Source organism: Miscanthus floridulus, chromosome 18 (genome assembly GCF_019320115.1).
Source record: "Miscanthus floridulus cultivar M001 chromosome 18, ASM1932011v1, whole genome shotgun sequence".
Taxonomy (NCBI): domain Eukaryota; kingdom Viridiplantae; phylum Streptophyta; class Magnoliopsida; order Poales; family Poaceae; genus Miscanthus; species Miscanthus floridulus.
The window spans coordinates 2,930,735-2,949,886 of NC_089597.1; the positions used below are offsets into that span (position 1 = coordinate 2,930,735).

Consider the following 19,152-nt stretch of genomic DNA (forward strand, 5'->3'; position numbering starts at 1 on the left):
GGCTGTTGGGGGATGTTTGGCTCTTGTGCTTGTCACGGGGGAGGAAGAGGGAAAAGAGAGCTCTACGGAGGATGGCTGATGCAATGCAAAGGCTAGGAAAGATGACTCGTCTAAGGAATATAATAACAATTGTTATTATACTTTTCATGGTCTTTGCGTTGCATCAACCATCACAACTGTTATTATTCTTTGGACACGATATTTTTTCTGACCTTTGCATTGCATCAGCCATCGCCCATCGGAGCTCCCTTTTCTCTCTTCCGCCGTCGTGACACGCGGTTCTAGATAGTTATTAAGAGTAGATTTATGCATGTTTTGTCAAACCCTCCGAATTGCCATGAAAGTATTGTAGGCCATGTTTGGTAGAGAAAAAGCGCTTCTCCGATAAGTGGCACCCTCTTATATATATGAAAGAAAAATACGATCAAAATAGGGCGTGTTCGGCTGGCTTTAAGCCGGCCGGCTGGCTGGTTCTGGCACTCATGAAATCACTGTTTACGTCATGCCAAAACAGTATTTTTCTCTTACAACAATCAACCGAAACAGTATTTTTCAGTCCTACCGAACATGGGCATAAGCTGCTCTAGTCCTCGATCGATCGCTCGCCCGATGGCCATTGTCCGGCACTGCTACTTACTTTACTGTACTCCGAGTGCCGGCCTGTTCATTGACAGTGAGGGATTTATTGTGGCTATGAATGTTCCGGCAATCCGGCCGTTGCGTTTGGGCAGGGCGGGAAAAAGGGACGCGGTGAATGGTGATCATGAGTCGATATCTCATATCTTGCACAGCCTTACGCCGGCCCATGCATGGATTGTGTTGTGCTTGTGCAGCTCTGCCGGAACCGAGAACCGAGCAGAGCTCGGATGGCTAGCTCAGCCGGTGGGCAGGCAGCCGGCGCGACTAGAATCGAACTCGCTTTTCTCACCGGATTCCTCCCCAAATAAATTTGGTTGCCTCTAGCGTGTTTCTATAAAGGAACTGCGACGCGCCTCGTCGTCTACAGGTCCATGATTGGACCCGGTGATCTCACAAAGGACGTGATCCAGTGATTTGAGTATAGTTCTAGATTTGTTTGTGTACGTGTAATATGCATGTATAGGGTTGGCGTGTGTACATGAACAGATACTACAGTCATACCCAGACGAGAGGAAAAAAAAAAGCTCTGCCGGATCCAAGGGCGTAATAGCGCGGCTCGTACGTGTACCCAAAGCTACCTCGCTCTAGCTTTTAGTTTCTCGATCGATTTCGACAAAAAAGTTGACGCGTCGTTGTGATGACGGACGTCATGCATGGCATTGGCATCGATCGATTAGGTCGACAAAAAAAAGTCTATAGCTAGATAGATATGTGGCGCGCGCACGTACGGTAGCTACTAGTGCATCATTACGTCTCTCTCGTCGTCCTAGATGTGCATGTGCGATCGAATGTTGTGCTACGATCGAGATGATTTGGATCAGGACGTGCGTATGAATGTGTTGTTTGGTCAATTTACGACTTATATTAATTCATAAATACAACTTAAATAATAGTAACAGTATCACTAATTATACTGTAACAGCACCACTACTGCAGATAGTATTTAACAGTACAGCAACCAAGTGCGCTAAAAACGCTAACAAAATAGCATATGAACAATAGCGCACAGTGGGATTAGATTTATACCCTAGGATGGGACTGCCGGTACCCGCGGACAGTGAGCCACCATCTTCTCCGTCGTTGGTGTTGGTGCGGCCACCAGTCCTCCTCGTGTCCACCATGTTGCAGAGGAGGTCGCGTCAGGAGACTCCTGCAGGTGCGGTATCGGAGCAGTGGCACGGGAAGCTCCTACAGGTGCGGTGTCGGAGCAGTAGCACGGGAAGCTCCTGCAGGTGCGGTGTCGGAGCAGTGGCACGGGAAGCTCCTGTAGGTGCGGTGTCGAAGCAGTGGCACGGGAAGCTCCTGCAGGTGCGGTGTCGCAGCAGTAGCACGGGAAGCTCCTGCAGGTGCGGCGTCGGAGCAGTAGAACGAGACTCTCCCGTCAGGAAGCAGAAGCCCCCGAACAGGAAACTGCAGACGGGGCAGCAGTCGCGCCGGGAAGCCGGCGCTCCCCCAAAACTTGATTCCCCGCCTACCCGTGCAGGTACGCTTGACGGGGGAAGTTCCGGAGGCCTGCTATCGAAGCTCCCTGTGCGCGCAGGGAACTCCGGTCGGAGATGCAGACGAATAGCTCAGCGCTCAGATGTTGCGGAGAGGAGGAAGAGGAAGAGTCAGGTCTCGCACACCTGGAACAGGGGCGCCCTCCCCTCATTATAGCCGCACAATTCCCCATCTGTCCGTTAGGCCCTGTCGGGAGAATGAACCTAGATAGGGTGGTTGGGCGTTGGGAGTTGGCTGCGGCGGCTAGGGTTTTGGTTGGGCCAAGCGACAAAACCAGGCCAGGCCACGGGCCACGGCCACGGCCCGGCGCGTCGCGCGTGGGCGCGGCGGGCGGCGTGGCTCGGCGGCGGCGGCGCGCGCATGTGGCCTCCCGGTTCTCCCTCTCAACTTGTTTATGTGAGAGTCCTAAGACTCACTATTTAAGTTGATAACCTTTTTAGTGAATTTCCCATATGGTACTAATCACTTTTCTACTTAACAATAATTGTGGGCCTTTGAAGTTTATTTGATTAATTAGAATAAATAATGGGCCTGACCCAAATTAATCTAACAATCCCCACTAAACTTCAGAAGTCCACAGTTAATGTCTTCAGATTTGAGCTTGTTTGATATACCAGTGTTTCGATGGAGACTGTTAAGTTGAACATCCATCTAGAAAAGGAGTTTACACTCATTTACAATTGACCAATGGATTATGCCTTGAATTGATAGTTTTATGTAAAGTGAGGCTCACTCGATTCCTTTACTGATACTAGGCTACCTGTAGCATCCCCTCTGGTTGGAGCATATAAGTCATACTCCTGGCCTATTCATGAGTATCTAGAGATCATCCAAATCTCATAGATTGGGACTAGCAATCGAACTCACATAGGTGTGTTCCTTTAAGATGCCCTGTAGGCCGACATCTTTGCTTCTCATTAAGCCACTCGGATCACATTGAGGTATTTACCAACCTGCCATACAGATAGAAAGAGAAGTGCATTACTCAAGAGATTGACCTTTATTAAAAAGGGTCTCTTCTCTCAGTCTATCCATAGCTTGTTTCACCATCCTAATTCACGGGATCTCCGATCACATAGGACAGGTTGCCACCACGATAGAACTTCATGTGGGTCTCAGTCCCATCTCACTCGATGCACTATCTATCATATTACGCGATAGTCCCTTAGTAAATTGATCTGCCAGATTTTTAGACGTATGGACATAGTCCAATGCTATTACTCCAGAGTTTCTCAATTTTCTGACAGATTTTAACCGCCGCTTTACATGTCTAGTGGTCTTCATGTTGTCCTTTGAACTATTTATCTTGATAATTACTGTTTGGTTATCACAGTTCATAGAAATTGCGGGCACAGGTTTTTCAACCACCGGCAAATCCATAAGGAGCTCACAGAGCCATTCAGCCTCAACAGTAGTGGTATCAAGTGCTACAAGTTCTGCTTCCATTGTTGACCTTGTTAAGATGGTCTGCTTGCAAGACTTCTAGGAAACAGCGCTACCTCCAAGTGTGAATGTATATCCACTTGTGGCTTTTAACTCATCAGCATCAGATATCCAATTTGCATCATAATAGCCTTCGAGTACCTTCGGATACCCCGTATAGTGAATGCCAAAGCTCGATGTTCCCTTTAGATAGCGCAATATTCTTTCAAGAGCACGCTAGTGATCATCTCCCGGATTTAAAACAAACTGGCTTAATTTGCTCATAGCAAATGAGATGTCAGGCCTCGTTGCACTAGCCAAGTACATTAGCGAGCCGATGATTTGGGAGTATCTCAACTGATCCCTCATTATTCTTCGGTTCTTTCTCAGGATCACGCTTGGATCATAGGGAGTGGACACGGGCTTGCAGTCACTATAACCAAAGCGACTCAGTACCTTTTCCACATAGTGAGTTTGTACAAGTGTTACCCCACCATTTTCTCCCCTTAGAAGTTTGATGTTTAGTATCACATCAGCCACTCCCAAATCCTTCATGTCAAAGCTCTTTGACAGAAAGTCCTTGACTTCCTCAATCACATTGAGGCTTGTCCCAAAGGTTAGTATGTCATCCACATACAAGCACAGGATTACTCCTTCTCCCCCACCATAGCGGTAGTACACACATTTGTCGGCTTCATTTGCAACAAAACCAGCAGATGTCATAGTTTTATCAAACTTTTTATGCCATTGCTTAGGTGCTTGTTTTAGGCCATACAAAGACTTCAATAATTTACACACCTTTCCTTCTTGACCTTCTACTATGAAGCCATCAGGCTGATCCATGTAGATCTCCTCATCTAGCTTCCCATTTAGGAAAGCCGTCTTAACATCCATCTGATGAACGAAAAGACCATGAGACGCAGCCAGGGCAAGCAGTACTCGAATTGTGGTCAATCGGGCCACTGGTGAATAAGTATCAAAGAAGTCCTCGCCTTCTTTCTGGGTATAACCCTTAGCCACAAGCCTTGCCTTGTACTTTTCAATCGTACCATCAGGCCTAAGCTTTTTCTTGAACACCCATTTACATCCTACAGGCTTGCACCCATAAGGACGATCAACAATCTCCCAAGTTCCATTGGTCATAATTGAATCTATCTCACTTCGCACTGCTTCCTTCTAGTAGTCAGCGTCGGGAGAGGAAAATGCCTCGGCAATGGTGCTTGGAGTGTCATCCACGAGGTATATAGTGAAATCATCACTAAAAGACTTTACAGTCCTCTGTCTCTTACTCTTTCGAGTAGCTCTACTATTATCCTCCTCTGGATTCTCAACACATGTTTGTTCAAGATGTTCTGTTGGCACCACGGGGGAATCAACAGGTTTTTGACTAGATGTGCTAGGTTCATTTCCTCTCATAGGAAATTCATTCTCAAAGAATGTAGCATCTCTGGACTCAATCACTGCACCAACACGCATGTCAGGTACTCCAGAGCTTACAACTAGGAATCTATAGCCGACGCTGTGTAAAGCGTAACCGAGGAACACACAATCTACAGTTTTTGGTCCAAGTTTGCGCTTTTTGACGATTGGCACATTCACCTTGGCCAAACATCCCCAAGTGCGTAGGTATGAGAGAGTCAACTTTTTCTTTTCCCATTCCTCGAATGGTGTTACTTCTTTATTCTTTGTAGGAACTCTATTCAGGACATGACATGTCGTCAATATAGCCTCACCTCACCATTCGTTGGAAAGTCCCGCAGTGTCTAACATGGCGTTAACCAAATCAGTTAGAGTGCGATTCTTTCGTTCGGCAATCCCATTGGATTGGGGGAGTATGGAGGCGTCCTCTCATGAATAATTCCATGTTCCTCGCAGAATGAATCAAACTCATGTGAAAAGTATTCTCCCCCACGATCAGACCTCAACCGTTTGATTTTTCTTTCCAATTGGTTCTCTACTTCAGCTTTATAGATTTTAAAATAATGCATTGCTTCATCCTTTGTTTTTAGCAAGTACACATAGCAAAATCTAGTGCTATCATCAATAAGAGTCATGAAATATTTCTTTCCTCCTTTGGTCAATACACCATTCATCTCGCACAGATCAGAATGAATGAGATCTAGCGGTGCCAAATTTCTCGCCTCTTTCACAGCCTTGTGAGGCTTGCGAGGTTGCTTCGCTTGAACACAAGCATGGCACTTAGACCCTTTGACCAGATCGATTTTAGGGATTAATTTTAAACTAGCTAAGCGCGTCATACAATCAACATTGATGTGACAGAGTCGGGAATGCCAAACATTAGACTCATTATCATTTCTCACATGGTTCATAATTTTATCACAAGAATCCATCAAAGAGATGCAGAATAAGCCTCCGCTTTCATAGCCTTTTCCAACAAAGGTTCCATACTTGGATACAACACATTTATTGGACTCAAATACAAGTCTAAAGCCATCTCTATATAATAGAGATCCACTAACGAGATTCTTCTTGATGGAGGGGACATGCTGCATGTTCTTTAGCTGCACGATCTTTCCCGAAGTAAACTTCAGATTGATCGTACCAACACCAAGTACAGCAGCATGCGTACCGTTTCTCATCAGCAAGGAGCAACCTCTTTGTTCCTGATAAGAAGAAAACAAAGAAACATCAGAACAAACATGAATGTTAGCACCCGTGTCAACCCACCACTCAGGCGAGAGACAAACTGAAAAAACTGTAGGTAGATGATTATCGTACCCAGATCCTCCAGATTCGCTAACAACCATGTTTGCGGACTTCTTCTGCTTGTCCTTGCGGTCAGGGCACTCTTTTGCCCAATGGTCAGATGCACCGCAGACAAAGCAAAGGCCCTTTTCTTTTTCCTTGCCCTTCTTCTTAAAAGTTACAGCTTTAGGCTTGACTGCAGGCCTGTTTTTCTTCTTCCTCTGTGCGGCATGAAAGTTCTTCTTTTGCACCAGATTGGCGCTAGAACTTTCCTCATGCGCTTTCTTGCCATGAGTGTCCTTTGCCCTAGCATTCTCCTCCACACCAAGAGTAGCAATGAGATCAGTCACACTAAACACTTGCCTCCTGTGCTTTAGAGTAGTGGCAAAGCTCGACCAAGTAGGTGGCAGCTTAACGATGATACCGCCGGCCACAAACTTGTCAGGCAACTCACACTCATTGTTCTGGAGTTCCTTTGCCAGCATCTGTATCTCATGAGCCTGCTCTACTACAGATCGGTCATCGACCATCTTGTAGTCATAGAACTTCTCTATGATGTACAATTCAGTGCTAGCATCGGCAACACCAAACTTGGCCTCAAGTGCATCCCACATGTCCTTGCCAGTGTCCATATCCATGTACACTTGCACCATGATTTCAGCTAATATGCTGATGAGACCCCCCTTGAACAAGTTACCTGCCTCATTGAACTTAATCTCCTCCTCGTGAGAGAAAGGAGGTTCAATGCGCTTTCCCTTGATCACGTGCTCACAACGCATACTAGTGAACCATAGCTTGGAGCGGACACGCCACACTTTATAGTTGGATCCATCATCTTTCAATGGTGGTGGTTTTAGTGACGCAGCAAAACTAGCAGCCGAAAATGACCTATCAAGTTTTTGGATTGTTGAACATTTGGTCAATTTACGACTTATATTAATCCATAAATACGACTTAAACAATAGTAACAGTACCACTAACCATACTGTAACAGCACCACTACTACAGATAGTATTTAACAGTGCAGCAACCAAGTGCGCTAAAAACGCTAACAGAATAACATATGAACAATAGCGCACAGTGGGATTAGATTTATACCCTAGGGTGGGACTGCCGGTACCCGCGGACAGTGAGCCACCATCTTCTCCGTCGTTGGTGTTGGTGCGGCCATCAGTCCTCCTCGTGTCCACCATGTTGCAGAGGAGGTCGCGCCGGGAGACTCCTGCAGGTGCGGTGTCGGAGCAGTGGCACGGGAAGCTCCTACAGGTGCGGTGTCGCAGCAGTAGCACGGGAAGCTCCTGCAGGTGCGGTGTCGGAGCAGTGGCACGGGAAGCTCCTGCAGGTGCGGTGTCGAAGCAGTGGCACGGGAAGCTCCTACAGGTGCGGTGTCGCAGCAGTAGCACGGGAAGCTCCTGCAGGTGCGGTGTCGGAGCAGTGGCACGGGAAGCTCCTGCAGGTGCGGTGTCGGAGCAGTAGCACGGGAAGCTCCTGCAGGTGCGGTGTCGGAGCAGTGGCACGGGAAGCTCCTGCAGGTGCGGTGTCGGAGCAGTGGCACGGGAAGCTCCTACAGGTGCGGTGTCGCAGCAGTAGCACGGGAAGCTCCTGCAGGTGCGGTGTCGGAGCAGTGGCACGGGAAGCTCCTGCAGGTGCGGTGTCGGAGCAGTGGCACGGGAAGCTCCTGCAGGTGCGGTGTCGCAGCAGTAGCATGGGAAGCTCCTGTAGGTGCGGCGTCGTGTCGGAGCAGTAGAACGAGACTCTCCCGTCAGGAAGCAGAAGCCCCCGAACAGGAAACTGCAGACGGGGCAGCAGTCGCACCGGGAAGCCGGCGCTCCCAAAAAACTTGATTCCCCGTGTACCCGTGCAGGTACGCTTGACGGGGGAAGTTCCGGAGGCCTGCTACCGAAGCTCCCTGTGCGCGCAGGGAACTCCGGTCGAAGATGCAGACGAACAGCTCAGCGCTCAGATGTTGCGGAGAGGAGGAAGAGCAAGAGTCGGGTCTCGCACACCTGGAACAGGGGCGCCCTCCCCTCATTATAGCCGCGCAATTCCCCATCTGTCCGTTAGGCCCTGTCGGGGGAATGAACCTAGACAGGGTGGTTGGACGTTGGGAGTTGGCTGCGACGGCTAGGGTTTTGGTTGGGCCAAGCGACAAAAGGCCAAACCAGGCCAGGCCAGGCCACGGCCCCGGCGCGTCGCGCGCACGCGCGGGCGGCTCGGCGGCGGCGGCGCGCATGTGTGGCCTCCCGGTTCTCCCTCTGAACTTGTTTATGTGAGAGTCCTAAGACTCACTATTTAAGTTGATAACCTTTTTAGTGAATTTCCCATATGGTACTAATCACTTTTCCACTTAACAATAATTATGGGCGTTTGAAGTTTATTTGATTAATTAGAATAAATAATGGGCCTGGACCAAATTAATCTAACATGTGTGATGCACGTATACACTGTACTAGTATGTCCTGATGAGAGACGGACCGATATACCAAAAACGCGTGACGCGAATGATGATGGTGCACAGCAAAGACGTGTTTTTGATTTGGTGCTACACGCTGCCTACTGCTCTACAACCTAGCTAGCTAGTGTAGCTAGTAACTACCGCTCTTTTAAATTATAAGTAACTTTAATTTTTTGGTAGGTATAATAACATGTCGATACATACTCTCTCTTTGTCTCTAATTATCTGTCGCTTTTGGTTTTCGTGCCACAAGTTTGACTCGATTTGTAGAAAATACGTACAACATTTATATATCTAAATAAATTTATTAAAAACTAAATATTAATATTTTTTAATATATATTTTGTCAAAGTTATTTCTCGAGGAGTGAAAACGACAGATATTTTAGAACGGAGAGAGTAGCAAAATATGAATGAACAAAAAAAAATCAAAGCAACTTATAATTTAGAACGAAGAAAGTAGTATCGATCAAGATTGTAGATAATTCATTGAATCCGCCAATTAATTAAAGTGCAGTTGTCAGATTTCTTTTTTCTTTTTGCTTAACCATACTATCAGCCCGTTCGTTTGGCTGTGGCTTGTCGTAAACGATCATAAATTTTCAGCCAAAACAGTATTTTTCTCTCACACAAACTAGCCAGCAGTACTTCTTCACGAAACAGTATTTTTCTCTCACACAAACCAGCCAGCAGTACTCCTGAGTATGAATTAAAGTCCGGGATGTGTTGGCGACCGGGCTAACCAATTGATCCTTATATAACTTCTCGATGATGAGTCAATAATGAACATCTGCGTGCAATATAAATTAAGTGGTGGGTGAAAGGGGATCGGATGATGTATGAGTACGAAAATTTTGTGGACAACGTAACAGTCCTTTGAATAATTGTACTTTTCGTTATCTGTAACAAAAGATTGCGTCCATAGTGTTCGCATTACATCATCAACGTCATATGTACAGTAATACAGGACACGTACGGCACTTTTTCCTTTATTTACTAATTGAAAGATGCGTAGTAGTATATATATATATATATATATATATATATATATATATATATATATATATATATATATATATATATATATATATAGAGAGAGAGAGAGAGAGAGAGAGATGCCAAATCACATACGCCTGATTTTTACTTTCTTCTCAGGCGATGAACATCGTCCGCCTAATCTATATCAATGATCAGTAGTCATCCTCATTCTTAAGATCGAATACCTTCTCTCTCTTTTTTTTTGTTAGTTCATCTTCACTTTCAGGCACCTGTAGTATAGGAAATGTGATATATATATATATATATATATATATATATATATATATATATATATATATATATATATATATATATATATATATATATAACACACTCTCTCTCTCCAATAGGGTTAGCTATTCTAGTCTGGGCAATTACCGTTGGCCAACAAAAGCCCTGTCCTGTACTCCTGTAGAACAATTTTCGTATACCTCGTGCAGTTTTTCCTCACATATATAGTATATATACTGTACTGTACTGCACTTACTACGAGTAAAACTCAGGATACAGACATCACTGGATTTCAAAATTCTCTCCTACAAATACAAATACAAAAACAAATAGCTCGCGACCCATCGATATATATTTAAAGTCGGCAGAATCTCAGTGGTGACCATGCCCGCGTGCCCATGCATGGCATCGCCATCAACTCGTCATTAACTGATGCCGTCGCCTTAATAGTCCGTCCAAGGATCCGGCGAGTCCCATCGTGTCGCCCGTCGCGGCGGCAGCCTCTGCTCCTGGCCCCGGGCCCCGCCGGCCAGCCGGCCGGCAGCCGGTCTAAAAGCTTCCACCGAGTTAATGGCGCCATCGACGACGACTAATGGTGCGATCTGCGACCTCATTATGGCGATATACTAGTATCAAACAGTGATCAGTGGCAGCTTTGACGAACCTCGGTCGACCTGCCTGCCTGCGTCGGTCGCCCGCCGCCGTCGTCGCCGCTATTCATGATGACGCGGCGGCCTGGCGCCTGGTGTTTACGCCTACTATTATTACCACGTACACTACCGCGCCACTACCGCGCGCGCGCGCGCGCGCAAAGCAGTTAATTACTCCTTTAATGGCAGATCGGAGGTGCAACAAATGACGACCCGTACGTATGGAGTTCTCCCCACCCGGCCTCATTTATGGGGACGAAACGCGCGTGATCCGACGGCGTTTGGGCCGGGGTTGGGGATCCATCGCGAGTAGGCGGCGTAGGGGTGCTGTGCTGCAAATCGGATTCTTTGCATCCAAAGTGACCTTTGGAGTAGGACCTGAATGTTGTGCGTTGGATGGCGTCGCTTTAACTAGACTGTCTCCAACAGATTCAACCTAAAAACAAGACGCATTCTCCGATTTAGGTTGCGCACGGTGAAAGGGTTCGTGACTCATAAACTCCCTTCTCCAACCGTCGGGCGCAACAGAGCGTCCTCTTCTCTTCCTCCTCTCGCGAGCCCCGCTGCCTCTTCCCTTCCTCCTCTCGCAGGCCCGCCGATGGGGGCGCCTCCCTCCTCGCCAAGTAGATCCCGCCTCCCTCCCCGCCGAGCCGCCGAGCGCCAAGGTCGCCGGCAACTCCGTCCGCAGGCCCGCCTGGCCAAGCGCCCCCGTCCGCGGTGCCGCCTGGCCGAGCGGCCCCGTCCGCGGGCCCGCCGGCGCCGCGGTCCCGCCTCACCGTCGTCCACGGGCTGCTCCGAGCTCCGGCCCTGGCGTCGCTGTGCTCGGTGAGATCCGGACCCGCCGCCACCGTGCGGGCGAGCTCCGGTGGCACGCTCTTCTCCGCGGGCGGCGAGCGGCCCTTGCCGGCGGCGCTGCTCCACCGCAGGCAGACCTCGCCGGCGGCATCCTCCCTCCCCTGCCCGACGCCGCCTGTCCCTGCTCCCACCGACCTCCATCGGCGACCACAGCCCCTCCCCTGCCCGATGCCGCCTACCCCTGCTCCCTCCGATGGCGGCCGGGCAGATCTGGACTCCACGACGGCAGCCACGCCTCCACTGACCTCCATCGGCCCCGCCCCTGTGCCGGGCCCGGCGTCGGTCGCTCCTCTATCTCTCTCTGTGTTTTGCGTCATCGAGAACGACGACGCTTTTTTGCCTTCCGACACCGCTGCTACGCAAAATGGCTGGCTTGAATGCGTCTTCCGTTGGATCGTGATTTTGGGACGTAAAAACACTGTGCACGATGCATTTTGCGTTTGGGTCACCTTTTGCGTGCGCTGTTGGAGACAGTCTTAAACACCTGATGATTGGTCTTCTCCACGCAAGCTAGCTAGGGGCACACATGTACAAAGTTTCAAATTTGGCCCGTTCGCTTCGCTGAAAAAACAAGCCGAAATACTATTCTGGCTAATTTGTTGCGAGAGAAAAACGATGTTCCGACTAAAAAAACAAGATGCAAAAGACGGATTATAAGATAAACGAACAAGGCCTTTGTTTTTCTCTATAACAGGACACAGGAGTATATCTGAAACAGTATAGTACGAGTATGTAGTGTTTGACTAGTTTATGATTATCTAACAGTCTAGATTAATATGGAAATAAAAAAGGTCCATTCCATACTTTTGATGTCAACAAAACCAAATGCCGTAACCCAATAGTAATATGGAAAGAAGAGTCCTACAATTAAACAAAAAAAATTGGGCAGCCTAACCTAAAAAGGAAAATTTCTCGGCCACAGAAAAGAAAACAAAACAACATTGTTGAGCGAGCAACCGACAGTGTCGCCCTCTTCACAAATCACAAAACACATAAAAACGATAGTGGTTTGTAGCTGTCATCATCACCTAAGGATGAAAATGATCGGAAATTAAACAATCGCTTATGATATTTACTATGCAAAAACGATTCCCAGTTAGTCGGAAATTCACCATATTTTCATTTGAACTATTTGTCAATGACATAAATACAGTATTAAAAAATAAAAAAAATAAAAAGTTGAAATACGATAATGGTCGAAAACAATCATAAGTTATATCACTATTCAGAAACGAGCCCTGGTAAACGGAATATTCCAACTCTCACTTTCATCCCTACTGTCTGTCACCTGCCCTCGCAATTGGCGCATGCCGTTCGGCTCGCCGCCCCGCAAGAGAAGCGAAGGAGCCGGCTAACCTATTACTAGATTTAGGGTCTGTTTGGAGGGGCTCACAGGTGCTCCGGCTCCCAAGTACCATTGCTGTAGCAGTGTGAAAAACGACTCCAACTCCGGTCAAAATGAACTACGAGGAGGAAGAGCCGACACATTTTGGTGCTCCTCCCGCCTCTGCTACAGTGCCATAGCCAGAACCAGAAGGAGCCTGTAACATCCCGGGTATTTGAACAACAAAAAATACGAGCTTTTTAAAATTTTTTCTGCAATGTGTGAAGCATGTAGTCGCTAGGTCAAACCTAAGTCAACCAAGGAGAGATAACTAATAAATTGGTGCACACATATAGATATGATTGTAGGAGAGTGCCCGTGTTCTTGAGTTGATTTTGAGTCGAGTCTTGTTTGGAGTTTGGAGTGCACAAATCCGTAGCGAAATTCCTTTCAATCCCTCTTTGAATTTCCCTTTGAATTCCCTTTCAAATTCCCTGAGACCTAATTCATATAAATGGAAAAATTTCTTTTCCTTTTTCTTCTCTAATCAACTTAGCGAAATGGGGAAAAACCTCCTATCTTTTCCCTAGCAAGGATTGGAGAAAAATCCCTTCTCCTCCTCTCATTGAATTCCTCTCAAATTTCCTCTTTGAATCTATCTCAAATCCCTTTGAATTCCTGCCCAAATTCTTTAAGCCAAAAAGGAAAAATCTATTTTCTTTTCCCGTTTTCATCCAGCCCAACCGGCCTCCCTTTTTGTGGTAGAACCGCCCGATATAGCACACTTCCGGAGGCGCTCGTCTTCCACCAGACACTAAGCATCCTGAAAGTAAGCTACATCAGACGGTTCCATCGAGCACATCGCAAGGGGAGAACTCGAATAATCTATGTTTTTCATCTAGGATCTAATAATGAGAACGAGTTTACAATACTTAGTCCATTTCATACAACCAGAGTTCTTAGAAATATATTATTATAATACCAAGTTCAGAGTGCGGGATTTAAACAGCGAAATTACAATAAACATCTAATGATAAGATACAAGGATCCATCTGTGCCCACCAGAAGAATCCTCCACACAACAGCTACTCGTCAAGCTGCACCTGTAACATGGGTAAATAAACCCTGAGTACACAATGTACTCGCAAGACTTACCCAACTAAAAGGAATAATTTTCCAACTCCAAAGGATATGATAAGCTTTATGGTTTGCTGGGTTTCCTTTTTGCGAAAAGCCTTACTAGTAGTGAATCCTTATGTATGTTCTTATTAGCAGTCATGATTAGTTCATTATCTAGCTATTCTATGTAAGCACATGTTCTACTTTCAAGCAAGAGTTGAGCAATCCGATCTATTTCATCATCTTTCATCTTTCAGTTCTTACTATGGTGCTAGATTGTAGACAAGTCGTACCGTATTATACGGCGATTTGTGAACCAATGTAGCCCAGCTAGGTACCCCAAAACACACACTCCGCTTGTACCCCAGGCACAAGCAGGACCAACCCATCACTCTCCTGTCAAGGGGTCCAGGTCCCCGTCCAAACTTAGACTCCAAGCCCCCACACCTGAGTCCCGGAGTCAGTGTGGTGCTTAGACCTCCACCATTCCCGCCTCTAATCAGTCGGTCTGGAAAAAGCCAGAACCCACGACAAGAGAGCAACAAGCCTTCCCTGCTCCCATAAATAAGTATGTGCTCATGATAATAAGTCTGTGACCTGACTAGAATTCAATGCAATGGCCGGTCCTTAACAGACACGAATAGGGAAAACATCGTAACCAAGCTATGCCTCGTTAGCCGAGGAACACAACCTCTTACACCCACCAATACACGTACCATATCCTTGCCTGTTCTCTATTTCTTTTTCATCATTTACCATGAGAGTGATAATAATAATCACCTATTGCGGGTAACGGCATGTTACTCACGCTATCGATAGCCTAAGCATAGAAGCTACTCGACCTATGCTAGTAGGACTCATAGGTAGGTTTATCTATGCATGTAGTTTCAACCATAAGCTTGTAACGTAAATGCACATCACATATATATCCAGTGATTATTCAAAATAAAGGTTATGCACCGGGGCTTGCCTTGGACAGGCGCGGTGTCAGCTCAGTCAGTCAGTGGTCGCTCCGAGACCTCTTCCTGCACGAGGACCTACAAATCATACTGAGATTTTTGGCAAGTTTTGGATGTAATCTACGACGATAGTGGAGATTAAGAGGATTAGATGGTCTCGTTCCTACGCTCAAGTTTGGTTGAGGTATTGAAGTCTACGCCCGCTAACCTTCTACGCCGTCTCTAATGATTGCTCGTGAAGGAGGAGCCTTCACCCGCCGACGCACGACGTCTACTCTGATGTTGTTATGCGTGTGTTTCCGCTAGTATACGTTGTACTTAAGTATGATACCAAGTGTTGTATTACCTTGTAAACTTGTAATTCTGCGATGTATAAACTGTGGTATGAACTGAATAATGATAATGTGATAGTTTGATCTTCGTGGACTCTCACATTATGATGTAATATGCGGATTTCCCTTCGAGAAAATCGTGGATCATTTCAGAGCCCCTCCAAAAGAACTTATTTTTCATACTATTAATTATTACCGATTGTTAATAACAACCCACAATAATAATTTACAATTGACGGTTTTATTTTGAAGCAACGGGTGATGTAGCTAGCAGTTGTAACCACTCCGATCCTGTAGTGAATGGGGCCTCCTAAGGGCATGTTTGGCATGGCTCCAACTCCAGATAAAGCAGCCCCACTCTAGAAATCCAGGTGGAGCTGGCTCTGAGTGGAGTTGGAGCTGTGTTTCTAGTGTGTTTGGCTAGAAAGAGAGTCTCAGCTCCAGAACCATGTTCAATCGTGTAGAATGCCCACTTTGCCCTCTGAGTAGGACCCACATGTCATCCTCTCTTGTTGGTTGCTACAGAGGAACTCACCATTGTCTACGGGGAAGAGGGCGCGCCGCGGCAGAGAGCTCCGTCCGCCGGAGTAGGAGAGGGAGCCATGGCAGAGAGCTCCGTCCGCCGGAGCAGGAGAGGGAGCCGCGACAGAGAGCTCCTTCCGCTGGAGCAGGAGAGGGAGCCGCGGCAGAAAGCTCCGTCCGCCAGAGCAGGAGAGGGAGCCGCGGCGCCGCCGCCCGGTGAGGTGGGCTCAGCGGGGGAGGTCCGGTAGCCACAGGCGGGGTGAGGGGCGGTGGCAGCGGACGGGGTCGCCTAGTCGCGAGGAAGCCGCGCGTACGCTTGCTGGGGACGGCGGGAGGCTTCACGTCGCCCTCTTCTCCTTCTTCGGCGGAGATGGAGGCGTCCTTCTTCCCCTTCTCCTCTAGGGTTAGGGTTGGGGATGGAGGAGACCTTCTCTTCTCCACTAGGGAAAAGGTGGGGGATGGAGTAGAGGGGGAAGAGAGGCGGGGGAGGGGCGCAGTCGCCCAGCGCGTGTCGCTCGGTCACGCGGATTCGCGGAGAGAGAGAGAGGGGGGGGGGGGAGGGAGGGGGAGTCGGCCGCACGCGGGTGTGGGAGGCAGAGCGAATAGAAAGAAAAACGGTTCGAGTTGTGTAATCAGTGGCAATTGCGGGTAATTTCACCCCAACTCCACGTCTAGATCTATTTTGGCCAGTTCTAGAGTAGGAGAAGAGGTACTCCGAAACTCCACCTCCATTTGTACTACAGCTCCATGGAGTTAGCAGCTCTATGGAGTTTTGGAGCTGGGGTGTTTGGCTAGAAAATTGGTTGGAGTTGCTGGAGTTCAGCTCCAGAGCCATGCCAAACAGGGCATAAATCGTAATCCAACTCCACGAGGGAAAAAAACCAACATATATGGTATATAATTAATGAGTGTGTGTGTGTCTTTTTTTTGTCTATAATAATATCATCACTCATCGTCATCAATCGGCAGCTTTGATTACTGCGTCCCCACTTGTTCCTGGAGGCGTAACTGTGGAAACCCCCACCAAAGCCAATGGGCCACCACCATGGTCGCTTGCTTGCGTGCACCTGATGGAGGCCGCGGTCGATTTTCAGATCATCAGATGGGCACCCAAACGGGTAAGAACAACGCGAGAATTGACGCTGCCCATATATTAGACTCCGTATTAATATTTAATAACCCTGTTGATGGATCGACGTACGTTTGTATTGTACATACAGTACGTGCCGGCAGGGGATTGGATCCGTCCGCTGTTACGCTAGCTCCAGGATTCTCATACGTACGGCCGTGCATGCAAGCGATACAGATCTCCATCCGGCATCCGGCCGGCACTGCACGCTCGCCGGATCCACAGGTCGACGGTGTCACGTCCGGAGTACTAATATGCGTACGGGTACGGCCCCGCGGACTCACTGTTCGGGGGGATTCGGCCGGCCGATAGATGGATCCATCGGTGTCGTCTGCTGTCAACGCGCGCGGCCACCATGAATGCAATGCATCCGCGCGCGTCCGTCGCGGCGTCGTGAGAATAATGAAGAGAAAATTCATTCGTTGCCATCAAAAGCTATACTAATCCCTTCGTTACCATTCAAATCTATAAGTTTCCTTCATTGCCATTGATTTATAATTTTTGTTCCCTTGTATGCCATTGCCGTTACTTTTTTGTTGATCCATCGTGCACACCGTTAAAGCTTTGCCATGGTGGTGTACAGGTGGTGTCTAGCTCTGACCAACGGTCGGCCGGTGCCAGCGATGGCGAGAGGTGCCAGCTCACCTGGACAAAGGACTCCTTCGCCGCAGACGCCGGGTTGGAGTCGGACACCGACGACGCCTCTCGGGAGCTGACGAACTCGCCGTTCCTCACCCGGCGAAGCGCTGCGCGCTGAAGCTGAACAGCAGCGCCACGAACCCTGAGTCAGTGCAGAACTTGTCCGGGCAATCCTCCCCGCCGTCGGCCCCGTCCAGCGCCTACGCGGCGCCGAGCACACCGAAGTGGAGCCTCGGTGACGACCTCAGCAGGCGGAGCGAGACCCGGGCGTCGGGCCCCGCCGACGCGTCGTACGCGAGGAGGCCGGCCACGGGCGCGGCCAGCGCGTACCGACACGGCGCGGCGAACACGGCCGTGGAGTTTCCTACGAAGCGCTCGAAGACGATGGTGAGGCTGCGCGCGAACGGGGCCGGCACTACGCGCGGCGGGATGGTGAATCCCGTGACGTTGACTCCGTCAGCCCAGAGCGCGTTGCTGCACACGCGCAGCGCCTAGGCCCGGACGCCGCCCGTGCCGGAGAGGTTGGCCGGGAGGGGCAGGTCGACGAGCTGGCTCGTGTTTGTGGTGGTGTCGCGGAGGGGCATGGTGGTGGCATCAGATTATCTGAATCTGTAGTTCTCTATCTAGTACTAAATTCTTAGATTAGCATTACTCGTGACATGCAGATTTGCTTGCAGAGAAGTTTAAAACACAAATGAAATGGGGGCAAAAGCAAAACACAAAATAGAACAATGTTCAGAGAACGCTTGGAATAAAGGCCCTAGGAGAAAGCAGCCACTGCAGCTCCGGCGACTGCGAGCGTCGCCAGCCACGCGGCGCTCCTGGTCCCAAGCGCCACCGCGGCGGCCTCTTCCTGTGCGCCGGTGCTCCCACGGCTGTTGGAGCCCTTGGAGGTGGCGTTGTGCGGGAGCGGGTGGACGGTGATGGCGACTTTCATGCCTTGCAGGCAGAAGCCGTTGCCGCATATGAAGTAGTAGCGTCGGGCCTCGGGGAGCGGGATGAAGTCTTTGCCGGAGGTCCAGTTGCCGGCGACCCCGGCCATGGTGCAGTTGTCGTACCCCGTCTCGTTCACCTCGAACACGTTGTGCGTCCCCTTCTGGTACCGGAACGCTGCGCAGCAACACTGCACCGTTAGCAACAGCATTCAGGGCTCTAACGGAAGCTCCGCAACTTCATTGCCGGAAAGTTTTAACGGTGTGCACGATGGATAAAAAAAAACGGCAATGGCATACAAGGGAACAAAAATTATAAATCAATGGCAATGAAGAAAACTTATAGATTTGAATGGCAACGAAGGGATTAGTATAGCTTTTGATGGCAATGAAGAAATTTTCTCAATAATGAATTGATGATGTTTGCGCTTTGCTCGCCAATCAACACATGTCAGCCTGTTCGGGAGGCCGTAAACGATCGTGGATTATTTACTGCTGGCTGGTTTGGTGTGAGAGAAAAACACTATTCCTAGCTGGAAATTTATGATCGTTTACGAGCAAGCGAACAGGCTCAGTCGGCTGGCCAGACGAAGAAATCAAACAAGGCCTGGATAGTATTGGTAAATTTGAAAGCGCCTCGGGATGATGGTATGCCTGCCATTTTTTATAAAAAATTCTGGGACACAATTGGAGCTGATATT

General features: G+C 48.5%; 2 protein-coding genes across 2 annotated transcripts; both read right to left on the bottom strand.

Moving 5' to 3' along the window:
• Positions 1-11,101: 11,101 nt before the first annotated feature.
• LOC136521338 (glycine-rich protein DOT1-like) lies at positions 11,102-11,812 on the bottom strand. Its single transcript, XM_066515068.1, has one exon. It carries the CDS (start codon positions 11,810-11,812, stop codon positions 11,102-11,104), a length of 711 nt encoding a protein of 236 aa, XP_066371165.1.
• Positions 11,813-17,367: 5,555 nt separating this feature from the next.
• Positions 17,368-18,731, bottom strand: LOC136522953 (early nodulin-like protein 20). The gene has a single exon (XM_066516748.1). The coding sequence runs from the start codon at positions 18,661-18,663 to the stop codon at positions 18,280-18,282; it is 384 nt and encodes a 127-aa protein (XP_066372845.1). The 5' UTR covers positions 18,664-18,731; the 3' UTR covers positions 17,368-18,279.
• Between the last annotated feature and the right edge of the window lie 421 nt (positions 18,732-19,152).

Excerpts from the sequence above, each read along its gene's own strand:
- LOC136521338 (XM_066515068.1), bottom strand. The coding sequence starts at position 11,812 with ATGACGCAAAACACAGAGAGAGATAGAGGAGCGACCGACGCCGGGCCC.
- LOC136522953 (XM_066516748.1), bottom strand. The coding sequence starts at position 18,663 with ATGCTGTTGCTAACGGTGCAGTGTTGCTGCGCAGCGTTCCGGTACCAG.